Source organism: Schistocerca americana, chromosome X, assembly GCF_021461395.2.
Source record: "Schistocerca americana isolate TAMUIC-IGC-003095 chromosome X, iqSchAmer2.1, whole genome shotgun sequence".
NCBI lineage: Eukaryota > Metazoa > Arthropoda > Insecta > Orthoptera > Acrididae > Schistocerca > Schistocerca americana.
In genome coordinates this window covers 531,798,948-531,815,497 of record NC_060130.1, presented here as the reverse complement: position 1 = coordinate 531,815,497, position 16,550 = coordinate 531,798,948, and the positions used below count along the sequence as shown (strand labels likewise).

The following is a 16,550-nucleotide window of genomic DNA, read 5'->3' as shown; positions in this document are numbered from 1 at the left end:
AACTTCAACAAAAGCCCGTGCCGAGCTAATGAGCATCTCTCCTGCAGAGTCTTCCACTGCAGTTTATCGATCATCTCCGTAACACTTTTGTGATTACAAAATGGATCCTATAATGAAGCGTGCTGCTCTAGGGTATGGATCCTACACTGGTGAGCAATATTCATGCAGTGGGCAAACAAGTGTACTGTAACCTACTTCCTTTGTTTTTGGATTGCATTTCCTTAGGATTCTTCCAATGAATCTCAGTCTGGCATCTGCTTTACCAACGATCAACTTTATATGATCATTCCATTTTAAATCACTCCTAATGCCTACTCCCAGATAATTTATGGAATTAACTGCTTCCAATTGCTAACCTGCTATATTGTAGCTAAATGATAAAGGATCTTTCTTTCTATGTGTTCTCAGCACATTACACTTGTCTACATTGATTCAATGGCCATACCCTGCACCATGTGTCAATTCATTGCAAATCCTCCTGCATTTAAGTACAATTTTCCGTTGTTACAACCTCTCGATATACTACAGCATCATCTGCAAAAAGCCTCAGTGAACTTCCGATGTTAGCCACAAGGTCATTTATATATATTGTGAATAGCAACGGTCCTACAACATGCCCCTGCGGCATACCTGAAATCACTCTTACTTTGGAAGACTTCTCTCCATTGAGAATGACATGCTGTGTTCTGTTATCTAGTAACTCTTCAATCCAGTAACACAACTAGTCTGATAGTCCACATGCTCTTACTTTGTTCATTAAACAACTGTGGGGAACTGTATCGAATGCCTTGCAGATGTCAAGAAACATGGCATCTACCTGGGAACCCATATCTATGGCCCTCTGAGTCTTGCGGACAAATAATGCAAGCTGGGTTTCACACGATTGTTTTGTTCAAAACCCATGCTGATTCCTACAGAGTAGATTTCTAGTCTCCAGAAAAGTCATTTTACTCGAACATAATACATGTTCCAAAATTCTACAACTGATCGATGTTAGAGATATAGGTCTATAGTTCTGCACATCTGTTCGACGTCCCTTCTTGAAAATGGGGATGACCTGTGCCCCTTTCCAATCCTTTGGAATGCTATGCTCTTCTAGACACCTACAGTACACCACTGCAAGAAGGGGGGCAAGTTCCTTCGCATACTCTGTGTAAAATTGAACTGGTGTCCCATCAGGTCCAGCAGCCTTTCCTCTTTTGAGTGATTTTAATTGTTTTTATATCCCTCTGTCATTTATTTTGATATCTACCATTTTTTCATCTGTGCGACAATCTAGAGAAGGAACTACAGTGCAGTCTTCCTCTGTGAAACAGCTTTGGAAAAAGACATTTAGGATATTGGCCTTTAGTCTGTCATCCTCTGTTTCAGTATCATTTTGGTCACAGAGTGTCTGGACATCTTGTTTTGGTCCACCTACCTCTTTGACATAAGACCAAAATTTCTTGGGATTTTCTGCCAAGTCAGTACATAGAACTTTACTTTCGAATTCATTGAATGCCTCTTGCATAGCCCTCCTCACACTACATTTCGCTTCACTTGTGCCATGAGGCAGCAGCAATGATTAAGCACTTGTGCATTACCTTAGCACATATGCTTTTGTGTTTTTGCTGCATTTAAAGATCCTGTCATTCATGGTTTGAATCAGTTATCAGCGAGAGCAGATTAGCTTTTCTCATCTGGTAGCCAAGTGGACCATGGAAATATTGTGTGCAGATGACAGTTTGATCTAGCTGAATACCCAACAAGAACTTGATTTGAATAACATCAGAGGATTTTAGTGACAAACATTTTCACGCCTTCAAACTTGAAACAGAAACTATTAAATAAACTCTAATTTTCAAAATAAAAGTTAAAAAGAGGAGAAACTAAGTAGTTACCAAAACACAGTTAAAATAATTAATTGTGCATTATCATGAAGCTAAGGGGCCACAGACACATAATGTGAAGAGAAAATGCTGCTCTCAGTGATCAGCACGCAAATCATCATCCCAGTTCAAGACAAAAGTGTATCTAGTAATACATATTTCTGCTAATAGGTTTAATAGAAATGTGGTTTAAAAAATGAAGTTCTGACAATGCTGTAATTGCATATAGCATGGCCAAGAACAGGTAGAATGAAGTCTGCCCTGTGCTGTAGCTGTTCCATTAGCTCAGCAAGATGAGGCAATGTTGTGGGGAATGGATACACAGACTTGTCAATGTCTGAGTTGCGTTTACACAAATTATTTTTTTTTTTTTTTGGTTAAAGCTTCAAATAGTATTCAATTTACATCTTCACAGTGCAGTGTCTTATACATTTTTTTCTGTTACTGTTACCATTATTTAAACATTGAAACATAACATGAACTTCTGACAGACATAAACGACCACTTTGTTTCATCCATGACACAAATAAAGCCAATAGAAAATAGTGGTGCATACAGTAACATCATCCGTATCCACTGAGGTACAAAAAACACAATAAGTAGGCTGCACTAGAACGTACATTATGCTATCCACAATAATTTCATACTGTATATTTGACATCCAGGCTTCTCTTCACAGAACTGATATGTTCACATATGAGCAAAGTTCATTTTAGAGCAGGCTCATCCAAGAATTGCACCCGGCGGTCGCACCCGCGCCCTATAGGCGCAAGGCAGTGTAGTTCAGCACCCCGTCCACGACCGTCTGATAGGAGCGAGAGAGAGAGAGAGAGAGAGAGAGAGAGAGAGAGAGAGAGAGAGAGAGAGAGAGAGAGAGAGATAGCTGCATAGCTGCAGAGCGAGTGAGACCGCACTGCACTGCTCTGAGCTGGACTGTCCCACGGTCTGATCCAACGTAAACAAAATATTCTATTTTAGAATTAGTTTCATGTAAGGGATATAGTGTTTCATTCTTACTGTTAGTAGTTACAAGTAAATATTTTTTGTTATACTTTGTGCTACAGCTTTTTGTATCCCTCTTCAGAGTTAAGAAATCGGATCCTTAGTCTGCTGTTTTGTACGTAACAATTTTAACTGACCAAGTTAGAAAACTTATTAAAATTGAAATAAGGTTACACAGCTCTTTAATTCTTACAGTCAACATTGTTAAACAAGCCAATTAACATTTTACATGTTTTTCTTTTTCAAGGAAATGATTTTGTCTAGGTTTGGTACAATATTCTGTGAGACTGCTAACCTCAAAGAATTAGTCAAATTTTTATTGCCAAGTAATGAATGGTTCTTAGTTTTAGCAAGCTTTAAAAGAGGGGAAAATCGCTCACAAATATACGTAGAACCAAACATTGAGAGAAATTTGGCTGCGTGCTTGTGCAAAAGAGGATATTTCTCTCATGGAAGATATCTGTAAAAGTCATCCCAAGTTTTACACATAAGAAAGCGGTTCTTCAGGTGGATATCGCACTGCAGGTCAATCAGCTCTAGTTGAAATACATGTGAGATGTCCTCTGCCTGAAGGGAAAACGGCAAAAAAAAAAAAAAAAAAAAAAAAAAAAAAAAAAAAAAAAAAATATATATATATATATATATATATATATATATAATGGAAGGAAACATTCCACGTGGGAAAAATTATATATAAAAACAAAGATGAGGTGACTTACCGAACAAAAGCGCTGGCAGGTCGATAGACACACAAACAAACACAAACATACACACAAAATTCAAGCTTTCGCAACAAACTGTTGCCTCATCAGGAAAGAGGGAAGGAAAGGGGAAGACGAAAGGAAGTGGGTTTTAAGGGAGAGGGTAAGGAGTCATTCCAATCCCGGGAGCGGAAAGACTTACCTTAGGGGGAAAAAAGGACAGGTATACACTCGCACACCCGCACATATCCATCCACACATACAGACACAAGCAGACATATTTAAAGACTTTGTGTGTCTATCGACCTGCCAGCGCTTTTGTTCGGTAAGTCACCTCATCTTTGTTTTTTTTATATATATATATATATATATATATATATATATATATATATATATATATATATATATATATATATATATATATATATATAAGCCCGGTTGAAGCTCACTTATCTCCAAATATCTGTTTTCAAACAGTCCTTTCATTTCAAAAAGGTATTTACTTCACCCCTCAAGGAGAAAAACCGATGAAGCACCTTTCCTCTGCTCAGCCATCGCACTTCGGTGTGGTAGGGGATGTCCGGGTATTCGGCTTCGACATCAGCCAGAAATTCTTTAAATTGGAGATGTGTGAGTCCATGCGATCGAAGATAATTAACCGTTTGAAGAACTGTGTCCATGACATTTTTTATGTTGACAATCTTCGCACAAAGTGCCTCCTGGTATATCAGACAATGGACTGCCGTGAATAAGGAACAGCCGACTTCAGCCCATTTGACCTGACATAACCCAGGAATCCAGTTCGTATCCCTCCTAGCGCAGGGGCTCCATCCCCTGTTACGCTGGTCAGGCGTTCCCATTTTAAACCCATTGACTCTAACAAGTTTTCATGGCTCGAAAAATATCCAAACCCGTGGTTGCGTCTTATAATGGTATAATGTCGAGAGGTGTGGCGGGTGGTCGGGTGGTCTGCATGGCCAGCTAAGCGACACAGCTCGGCCACTGCGACAATATACGAATTCGCCTGGGGCACTGGCCGCGGGCGATCACGGGTGCTAGCGCCCCAGGGGCACAGTTTGGACCAGCCTGTTTTAGAGAACATGTTCAGAGCAACTGCCTTGCATTTGCAAAAACTTGACCACTCACTGGATCATAATTTACTGGGTCCTATCCAATACACCTGCATCAATCAGTGCCAAAAGCAGCAAGCATGTGATATTTTAGGTCATGTACACCCATAAATAAAAATCTAGTGGATTAAGGTCCATGGAATTTAGAGATCAGAACATTGGACCTCCATGACCAATCCATTTCCCTGGAAACAATTCATTTAAATAGTTACCCACATTCATTCTAAAGTGTGGTGTTGCACCAGCATTCTGAAATGACAGCTGTTGCCTAACCACAATTTTTATAAAATGTTCATTATCTTCCACTTGGCAAAAGAGCCATTCACAAACTGTATTCACGAAATGTGGTCTTTTGTCCACTGGTGTTGAGTTAATGAGTAATAATATGTATGCAGTTCTTCATCGTGCAACACATCAACAACCAGTCTGATATATCTGGAACTGCCCTACAATATAACGGGTACTTCACATAGATGATTGGTGAATGGTTTCAAGAATCATGTTCTCTGTTTGTGGAGTACGTCTAGTCCTTGGACAATCTCTATCCATTACTTGGGATGAAGATTATTGGTTTCCAGAAGCCATTGTTCCAGGCAATGAAAAATATTCTTATTGGGATAGTTTCCTTAAGAGTACAGTGCAGTATATGCATGAGCAGCAGCATCAGCATCAGCAGCCTGGTTAATGGATGCATACAGCACCAAAAGCATATTAATGTTTTCATCATTTGTGCACTCCATTGGAATGCTGCCCTACTCGAACTTGACAGGGCCAATTATGACTGTGCACTGTCCAGTTGGTAGACACATGCATGCAGTTTAATAGATTTGATTGTCATGTGGTGGCTATTGTCAAGTGGCAAAATGATGACCTGCTTGTAATTTGGATGAAGAATTGCATGCTGACCTCCAAGTGCAGCATATTTTCTTCATCTTGTATATTTGTTTAAGGAAAGAAATCTGTAATCTTGTATGGGAAATGTTGTACAAACTGAAGCTGCAGTAGTCTCATTGATAAAGCGAAATATAAGGGGCAGTAAAATGAAAATGAGACACATTGAAAACAAGTAATTAGCATAATAAATTTATGAACACATACGGCAATTACATTTGAAATAATAAATAATTTACTTACGTTTTTCCATCTGTATTGGTTTCATTTGAGTGCCCCTTGTATTTCATAATATTTCTTTCACATTTTAATTTAATTCAACTATTGTAATACCTTAACTACAGTTTAAAACCTATGTGCAATGATTTTTGTATATTGATGTGCAATTATAGCATCATTTACCTGAACCCTGGGTAAATGCAGTGATTGTAGATGTTGGCTCACTGTGCCGAAGTTGACTGAATGCCTCAAGATAAAAGTAATACTTTGTGCCACATTGGAGATGGTTAAGTGTAAAACCAGTCTCCTCTGCCTTTAATTTGATTCTTTCCCATTCTCCAAATTCCCTCTTGTAATATAAATAATTGCCTGGAAAACATTACACAAAAAATACACAGTTTACTGTTCACAATAAAAAACTATTTTTAACATTACTTAAACGTCTGTACTAAATAAATGCAAAAAGGTCAATGAGCCATGCTCTCCTTCCTCTGGTGCATTGCCAAAGGGGGTCACGGTGCTTAGTGTGTGATTGCTGGCGGCTTTCAGAGAGAGAAAAGATGTAATAGCATACGGGGAATTTGTGGTAGGTGCCCTGTGTGGATGGCCGCGTTTTGCAAGTGGGATTGTGTCGTATGGTGAGCTGTTTTGAGGTGGGAAGACACGCCTTGTTGCGGTTTGTGTTGCGACTCATCCAGAGGGGCAGTGAGGCGATGTGCCTGGAGGCATGATGTTCTGCCATTTGTATTATCAAGTTCCTGGCTTCTTGTGATATGATTGCTCTTTTCTTATGCATTGTACCTCCCCTCTCCCCCCCCCCCCCCCACTTCCCCCCACTCTTAAAGAGGATGTGGGGGTTTAAACTGTAGCATAATTCTACGGACCTAGGAACCTGCTACACCGTACATGCCATTTGGCTTCTCCCACCCAACACCAGTCCCTCGGAACTGCGGAGATGGGATCTTGCACTCCAATACATCCTTTCATCCCGCCATCCCCCTGGACTGAACCTACGTTAACCAACCTCACTCCCATTTACTCTTCAGTCTTCTCATCTTTCCCTTTCCTCTTTAGCCATTCACGCATCTTTTCATCCTACATAGTTGTGTTTATCTTTATACTGTATACCTCTTTACTTCTATATGCATCCTCTTTGGTTTGAAGCTGGCACAGTACCTATAGTAGAATATCTTTGGCTTCTCTTTGGCTTCCCTCTGACAACCATGCCTCCATCCTTGCATCCTTGCTATCCTCCCTGTTTACCTTTCCCTGTTGCTTCATAACCGGGGTTGTGAGTAACTGAATCCACTTTCTCTTCTTCCCTTTCTTTCCCATCTCTCCTCCCTGATGAAGGAACAAAGTTCCGAAAGCTAGGAACATAAATTTTCTGTTCTGTTTTGTGTAACTATCGGCTGTACTGAGCTGAGGTAAGCACTGGCCAGCACCTCTATCTGTTTGTTAGTATTTGTTTAACATCTTTATATGAGGTTTTCCATTAATCATTTAGATAACATAGTTCTAGTTTTATATATATATATTGCTGTTTAAACTTCATTATTTTTAATGTACGCATGTACTGGGTCACAGCAGGTCTGGTGACTAAGTATTACTGTTGTCAGTAATACTTAGCACCTGGTACTTGTTGCTTCAGCAGTTATCTTGTTGTAGTCCTTTATCTATGTCTGTTAATATTTAAAAGATAAAATAATTCTGGGCATTTAATAGCCCTACCCACAACAGGTTTACCTGGTAGCTTACAGCTATCAGCTGTAGTATTCTGGTCTTGTTGCTTGGTAACCTATCATTATTGAGAATTGTGCCCCGGCTGTTGGTTTCATTGTGTAGCGACCCTAATTTTGGTAAATCCTTTTAAATACATTCTTAAGACTTAAGGTTTGGGAAGACAAGAAACATCTGTATTTCTGATCATTGCAGGGCTGACATTGGTTTCTGATGTTCCACACCCAACTGTGATTCTGTATCTTGGGTCGTATTGGGTTGGGAGAGTTGCCTATTCTGAGGTGCTCCACTCACATTCTTTGTTGGAGCCTGTATTGCTCGATCCTCCAGAACTTGGCCTAGCCCTCCCACTCCCACTCCTACTTAACAATAAATCCAGACTTCAGTAGGACCATATCAGTCAAATTACCAACTTCATTCCCTATTTGATCCAGATTCAATAATCCATGCTAATTATATACAGCAAGCATTCAAAAATGCAAGTTGTTAAAAGAATTAGAATGACTCAACAAATGAGAACTCTTGAAAGTGATAATGGTATTCAAGTATGGTTGGTGTAGCACCTGGAACTGGGAACTTGAGATATATACAATTTTGACCTGTGAAATGGCACCATACAAAATGTTTTACAAATACAATGTAGTTAGGAGGTTACCCAGATAGATTTTCATCATTTATTTCCAGTTAGAACAGCATGATACATATTCTCTAAACACATGATAAAATGTGGATTACAAAGTGTGAAATCAGCTGGTTTGCAAATGAAACTTAACTATGTTAATATATCCAGGGAAATCATTTAAATAATATTTCTCACCCATATTATGGAGGAAGAGAATACATTTTGTAACTTACAAATGCATTAAAATCACATGCATATCCCATCAGTGTGTTAATTATCACCAAACATTACAAATATTTGAAAATATAATATAACTGGATAGATAAAAAATCTAACCACTAAGTGACAGCTTGAAAAAACAGATAATAAAATTTATGGAAATGTGCAAGCTTTTGGAACCAGTTGTTACGTATTCCATCAGAAGGTTTGAAGGGCAAGCAAGACAGATGAAGGCAAAGGACTGGCAAGGTTTAGAAAATGATGAAAGTTATGGAAAAGTCACCCAGAGCCCCAAGTCATGAGAGACTTACTATATTGGATGTGAAGGAAAAATTGATTGTTGGGGACTGTAGTGCATAGTGGTTGAAAACCTGAGGGCCTAAAGGTGGAAGATAGGATAATAAGCAAGACAGGTATTACTGACAAAACATCAAGCAAGAGTTTTAAGCATAGAAAGCAAAGTGCTTTAGTTATGGTGGGTAGGTAAGGTGGGAAGTGGGGAAAAATGGACAGGTCAGAAAATAAAAGATATAGAAAACTAAGAGGCACTGAAGAAAAAGAATAGCTACTGAAAAGAAATGTCCAGATCAAACAAAAATTTAGGCCAGGTGGCTGATGAGAGCCAAGGACATGTTGTAATGCCAGTTCCCACCTGCACCGTATATTGTGAGTTGCCAGTGTACACCCTCTGATGATACCCATTGCTTCTAACTGATAATTTGGTGGTAGTCATACCAATGGAGAAGGCCAAACAGTGCTTACGTAACAACTATTACACGAAATGTCACTTCACTGGTAGCTCTCACTTTAATAGTTGTGTTTACCACTTATGGAGCTGGTATAGGTGGTAATAGGAGTGTGTATAGGGAAAGTCTTACAGTAGAGGCAGCCACAGGAGCAGAAGCCATAGTGTAGGGAAATGGGTGCAGAAGGAGCATAGTGTCTGACTAGGAGTCATAAGATTTCTTTTGGAGGGATCAGCAGCAAAAGCAGATTTCCTGGGCCATTAATGCAATCCTGGTACTGCTGATCCCTCCATGGAAGCAACTCAGGAGTACACCTCTTGTCGCTCAGTACTACTCTGTTCTTGAAGGTATCAATCACCTAATTTGACAAGGCTATGTCTTCCTAAAATCATGCCCTGAAATTAGATCCATTCTGTTTGACATTTTGCCCACCACTCCTAGAATAACTTTCTGTCACCCTCCCTCCTCAAATCTCCACAATATCCTGGTCAGCCCCTAAGCTCCTTCTGTACCCATTTCCCTACACTATGGTTACTACTCCTGCAACCTTCCCCACTATCAGACTTGGCCTATGCACTTCCTACCACCAGCTATACCAGTGCTGTAACTGGCAAAACATATGCTATCAAAGTGAGTGTCATCTGTGAAATGAAACGTCATACACCAGCTATTAATGTAAATGCTGTTAGGCCTTCTACATCAGCAGGATTGCCACCAAGTTATTAGTTAGGATGAACATGAATAGAAACAGGGTGGACACTGGTATCACACAATATACAATTGCAGAGCATGCTCTACAACATAATAGCCATGACCTTGGTGCCTGTGTCCTCAATGTGCCATCTGGATTCTTCCCCCTGACACCAGTTTCTCAGCGCTCTACATGTGAGAACAGACATTACAATATTTTCTTAGTTCTCATCACCTACCTTGCCGCACTACACATTAATTTCTTTGGTCTCATCATTTCTTTTCAGTAATTATTCTTTTTCTTCATTTTATTTTAATCTTCTACATATCTTATTTTCTGACCTGTCTACTTTTCCTTATCCCCTCCACCTCACCTATCAATCACACATAATGTACTTAGCTTCCCATGCTTAAAACTTTTTCATGATGTTTTGTCAGTAACCTCTATCTTGATTATTAGCCTATCGTCCACCTGTAAGCTCTCATGTTGCCAAATGTCATCCTGTGCAATCCACAACAATCAATCAGTCTTTCCTTCTCATCCCACCCTGTAAGTGCCTGCTGGCCTGGGGTGCTGGGTGACTTTTTTGTGACTCTCCTCATTTCCTAAACCTCACTAGTCCTTTTCCTTTATCCCTCTCCCTACCCCTTCTGCTCATCTGTCAGAAAAAGTAGCCACTACCCCTGAAAGCTTGCACATTTCCATAGCTTTTACATGTTTTGTCCTGCCATCACTTGATGAGTAGATTTTTTATATCTCTCCAGTAGTACTGTATAATGTGATGCACTGGTCCACATGCAATTTGGAACTGACACTTTCACTCTTTCAAGTCTGGTATTGAGGCAAAAGGACTAAGTGTCAGACAGCTGAAATTACCAGAACTACAAAAATATGCATCTGCATTAACAAAAAATGTTAAAAATAGGATGATTATTCAGCAATCACAACTATGAGAATTTCCAGTTCCAACCAAACAGACTGAAAATAGAGATCTGATAAAGTTATTTTGTTAGTCTACTTTCAAGGAACTGTATTCACCTTGAATCTTATGATCAGTATCTGATGAAAGCAGCCAATTTAGTGTGATGCTTGAAACAGTTGCCGATGAAGCATGCAAATTAGTTGGTGCTAGTGGAACTGAAAAAAAAGAGAGGAAATAATTTAATTACACATTGTCAGCTATCTATTAATGCCTCTTTCACAGCTAGTGTATCTACTCATCAGTCACCAAATTATATTTATTAATGAATAGCCACTCCAGTTGCTATGTTGATTATATATCTATTATATTATTCATTTACAAAGTCAGTTGCAGATCCAATAGAAAATGACTTAAATATAAACCCTAAACCAGCTATAGACTAAAATAAAGGACATATTATCAATTGGTCTGGAGATTCTTAAATCATTACATGAGTGTGGAGCAACAGCTCTCTCTAAACATGAAAAGCTAATCAAGTATATTTGTTTTTCTTTGATTGAGCTTGAGAAATCTGAAGGAAATACCTGCAGAGTGGAAACAGAAAATGTTCTTAGTGCTATTAAACATATTTTCAGTGCTATTCTGTTGCTTGTCCCTAGATTTTCTCCAAGAGTCAAATCACGTAGAAAAGTTTGCAAACATTTATTAATAGACTGTGTATGGTCTTTATCAAAAGTAATACTTCCATCTGAAGTTCCATGTGCCATGTGTCAAGATCCCCTCCTTGTAGCATGAGATGGTTTCCAGAGATAAGACACAAGTTTTTGGTGGGTGGGCACAGCATTTTTAGCTGTGACAGATATCTTAGAATTATACAGGGTGTTACAAAAAGGAATGGCCAAACTTTCAGGAGACATTCCTCACACACAAAGAAAGAAAATATGTTATGTGGACATGTATCTGGAAATGCTTACTTTCCATGTTAGAGCTCATTTTATTACTTCTCTTCAAATCACATTAATCATGGAATGGAAACATGCAGCAACAGAACGTACCAGTGTGACTTCAAACACTTTGTTACAGGAAATGTTCAAAATGTCCTCTGTTAGCGAGGATACATGCATCCACCCTCCGTCAAATGGAATCCCTGATGCACTGATGCAGCCCTGGAGAATGGCATATTGTATCAAAGCTGTCCACAATACGAGCATGAAGAGTCTTTACATTTGGTACCGGGGTTGCGTAGACAAGAGCTTTCAAATGCCCCCATAAATGAAAGTCAAGAGGGTTGAGATCAGGAGAGTGTGGAGGCCATGGAATTGGTCCGCTTCTACCAATCCATCCGTCACCGAATCTGTTGTTGAGAAGCGTACGAACACTTCGACTGAAATGTGCAGGTGCTCCATCGTGCATGAACCACATGTTGTGTTGTACTTGTAAAGGCACATGTTCTAGCAGCACAGGTAGAGTATCCTGTATGAAATCATGATAACGTGCTCCATTGAGCGTAGCTGGAGGAACATGGGGCCCAATCAAGACATCACCAACAATGCCTGCCCAAACGTTCACAGAAAATCTGTGTTGATGAAGTGATTGCGCAACTGCGTGCGGATTCTCGTCAGCCCACACGTTGATTGCGAAAATTTACAATTTTATCCCATTGGAATGAAGCCTCATCCGTAAAGAGAACATTTGCACTGAAATGAAGATTGACACATTGCTGGATGAACCATTCGCAGAAGTGTACCCGTGGAGGCCAATCAGCTGCTGATAGTGCCTACACACGCTGTACATGGTATGGAAACAACTGGTTCTCCTGTAGCACTCTCCATACAGTGACGTGGTCAACGTTACCTTGTACAGCAACAACTTCTCTGACGCTGTCATTAGGGTTATCATCAATTGCACGAAGAATTGCCTCATCCATTGCAGGTGTCCTCGTCATTCTAGGTCTTCCCCAGTCACGAGTCATTGCCTGGAATGTTCCATGCTCCCTAAGATGCTGATCAATTGCTTCGAACGTCTTCCTGTCGGGACACCTTCGTTCTGGAAATCTGTCTCGATACAAACGTACCGCGCCATGTCTATTGCCCCACGCTAATCCATACATCAAATGGGCATCTGCCGACTCCGCATTTGTAAACATTGCACTGACTGCAAAACCACGTTCATGATGAACACTAACCTGTTGATGCTACGTACTGATGTGCTTGATGCTAGTACTGTAGAGCAATGAGTCGCATGTCAACACAAGCACCGAAGTCAACATTACCTTCCTTCAATTGGGCCAACTGGTGGTGAATCGAGGAAGTACAGTAAATACTGACAAAACTAAAATGAGCTCTAACATGGAAATTAAGCGTTTCTGGACACATGTCCACATGACATCTTTTCTTTATTTGTGTGTGAGGAATGTTTCCTGAAAGTCTGGCCATACCTTTTTGTAACACCCCGTAGAGAAATGAAGAATGTAAGCAAGGCCTAAGTTGCACAAAGTTTACATTAGGCTGTTGAGTCAGCTGTAGCAGTGAACTCATTCCATGTAATTACAATGCCTACAGCTGAAGTCTTTGGTTTTAAACACACTGCCAAAACAGTGTGGTCAGTGCTGGAAGTATGGCCAATGCTGGTGTGTAAGATATCCAAATGCGGTGTGATCAAACAGAATTGTGAGAATTTTGTTCCTCATTGAATATGACAGGTTGATACTGTGGGTTTGTTAGGGATGGAGGGTAAAATGGATGGGTAAAGCATGGAAACAATTGAACAAAAGATGCTGAATACTATTGAAAAAAATGTCCAGCAAACATGTGCTCTAAAATGCATACCTTAAAAGTTACAGGCACTTGATCGTTAGAAGAGTTGTGTTTCAAAGTAGCAAAGATGAACACGTGCTCATAGCTCTTAAGGAATGCATTTTAGAGCACATGTTTACTGGACTTTTTTTTCTTGTTTTGGTCCATACTACCAGTTCCCAAAATACAGAAAGCAAAGAACTTGCAGTAGAAGGACTAAAAACCATCTGCTGCATTTTGTTATCATTCAGTAGGAAGCCATTTGCTTTAAGCTAATAGGATGCTTGAGTCATTGTCTCTGCAACACAAGCTTTGAGGCTACTGAAATCATTACTACAACGAAGGAAAGTTGTATCATCTGCATATAGTACAGTCATGGAGTTGGTGAATGGGGGCAGAACATTAATCATTATTAGGAACATAAAATTCCCCAGTACAGATCCCTGTGATACACCTATTTTAACTAATTCAATACTGGAATGTTTCTTTACCTACACAAACAGCTTGCTTGCGATCCTGTAGGTACGATTTTAATAGTTTAAGGCTGTTAGCTCAAATGCTGTAGCACTCAATTTTTTCTAGGAGTATTTTATGCTCTACACAGTCAAAAGCCTTACTTAGATCACAAAAGGTAACTTGAGCAAATCTTTTATCCTCAAACACTTGATGTATGTGTTTGACTACTGAGTCTATAGCATCAACAGTTGATAAGTTTCCCTAAAACCATACTGTGATTCACTAATTATTCCTGCATTTTCAAATTACATGGATAACTGTTGGTATATTACACATTCAAACACTTTAGAGAGAGATGGGACTATGGAAGTTGGTCTGTAACTTGAAGGTGAGTCAATATCTCCTTTTTTATATATTGGGACTACCCTAGACACTTTTAGCTCATCAGGAAAATATCCCTCATATATAATCTTATTTATGCAGTATGTTAAAGGATACACAGTACAACCTACTAATTTTTTTTAGAATGTTACAAGAAATGTCATATATATCTACACTCTCAGATGATTTCAGATGTTTAAATATTTTTAGGATGAGACTAGGTGGGACCTCAGAGAAGGTAAATATACTTTGTATTTACTTGCGGTTTACAGACATTTTTTGAAAGAATCTCAGATGAGCTAATGACAGGTTTGGTGATAGCATTTTCTACTTCTTGTAATGATTTAATAAAGAAATCATTGAATTTCTGAGGGCATATACTGACTTTATTATTTCTTTCATCTTTAGTAACATTATTTATTGGTTTCCACGCAGCTTTGCATTTATTCATGAATTCTCAATACCGCTTAATTTGTGTACTCTTTTGGCTCCCACAATGGCTTTTTTGTACTTATTCCTACATTGAACATAGCCTGATCTGGCATGGTGATTCTTCAGATTTTTATGTATACTGTACAACAACATAACTTGGTTTTTCAGATTTGTTAGTTGTGCAGTATACCATGGGTTTTGTTTGTTTGTACCCTTGCCTTTGGAGCCTTTGTCGACTATTTTGCATTTCTTTATCAGAATGCAGTCATTAAATGGTGTCAAAAATGCTTTGAAAAACCTTTCAAATGTTAGTTTTGCTGACAGATCTTTACATAGACTATAATTTGTGTCACTGGTCCATCGGCCAAACCAGTCTCTGTTAGTAAGGGACTTACAAAACCTGTCAATTTTATCATTTGTGACCGAGTTAGTGATTACCATTTTTGAGACAGACTTATCAATGTTACTCTTATCAGCACATAACCTACTTATGTAATTTAATTACACAGAATTGTGATCTGAGAATGGGAATACTGTCACATCACATGATTCTTCTGTAGTGTTGAAACTGACAAAGAACTGTCAAGACATGTTTCATCTCTTGTGGGTCTATTATTGATAAAGTGCAGATTGTACTGTCTTAGAAGATTTTTGAGCTCAGTGACACTATGTTTGGCAGTTGTTACATCAAAATCTGCATTCAAACCTCCACCTATTACAATGTCATAATGTAACCTTTTGTCTTTCTAAATACATCTAACAGCATTCCCAGTTTTTCTAAAAATACACTAATGTTACCCTTAGGTGACCTGTATAAGGCTATTATCACTAACTTAAAATTGTCACTAACAATACCAGTGGCTTCAAAATTCTGTTCATCACACAAATAGTCTAGATCCAACATACTGACGGAGTGGCCGAGTGATTGGTTAGTATACAATGCCACGCCACCCCTTTTATGCATTTTTCTACCGTAACCATTTGCTATTTTATAGTTATCAAATTTGATAGCTGTAAGTTACTCTCTGTTGCTCAGTGTTCACTCAGACAAAAAATATCAAATTTGTTCTCTAGTCCAAAATAAATTCTTTGTCTTTTGCTCCTTGAATATTCAGGTAACAAATTTTAAAATAAGAATTGTTATTGTCTTTAGAATGAACAGTTTGGTTAGGAGCTATAATATCTTTTACAGTATATATTTTATGGGTTTCATCGTATTGCTGTGTTCCACTAAAAAACCATGTAAACGGAGAGGAGGCACTGTTTTCTGCTTACCCACAACACTTGATACTGCTTCTTCTGCTGTAGTTCTCTTCCCTCCTTTTGGTGGGGTTGTAGTTATTTTTACTGGTGTAACTTCTGCTGCGGTTTGTGGAGGTGCTTCTATAGCTGATGCATTTTCTACTACTGCTTCTGATGATGCCAATGGTGACAATGATGGTTCCCATTCTGATGCTGATGTAGGCCTAATTTCTTCTAGAGATGTAGCCAGAGATTTTTCTTTCTCATGTGCTGCTGGTGGATTCTCCATTTGTTTTGTCATCAGCAATGAATCTATTGCAGATAGTGCTAGTTTTTTGTGCCTGTCTACCCCTACTGCTTTTATTGCTTGGAGAATTTCTTTAGTCAGCACTTTCTCGCCTAGCTGATTTCTGTGCAGTCCATGTCTTGTAAAATGCTCTCTGACAGAGCTGGTTGCTTCAATGAAGAGTGTGTGCACAAAACTGAGTTTTTG

The 16,550-nt window shown here is 39.0% G+C and overlaps 1 protein-coding gene across 1 annotated transcript in view; it reads right to left on the bottom strand.

Moving 5' to 3' along the window:
- Nucleotides 1–16,550, bottom strand: part of LOC124556124 (Down syndrome cell adhesion molecule-like protein Dscam2) — a 123,235-nt gene that overhangs the window by 61,932 nt on the left and 44,753 nt on the right. The window contains exons 4-5 of the mRNA XM_047130143.1: nt 10,868–10,966; nt 5,995–6,180 (exon numbers count right to left, since the gene is read on the bottom strand). Of these exons, the coding sequence (XP_046986099.1) occupies nt 5,995–6,180; nt 10,868–10,966 (285 nt within the window). The remainder of the gene's footprint in view (nt 1–5,994; nt 6,181–10,867; nt 10,967–16,550) is intronic.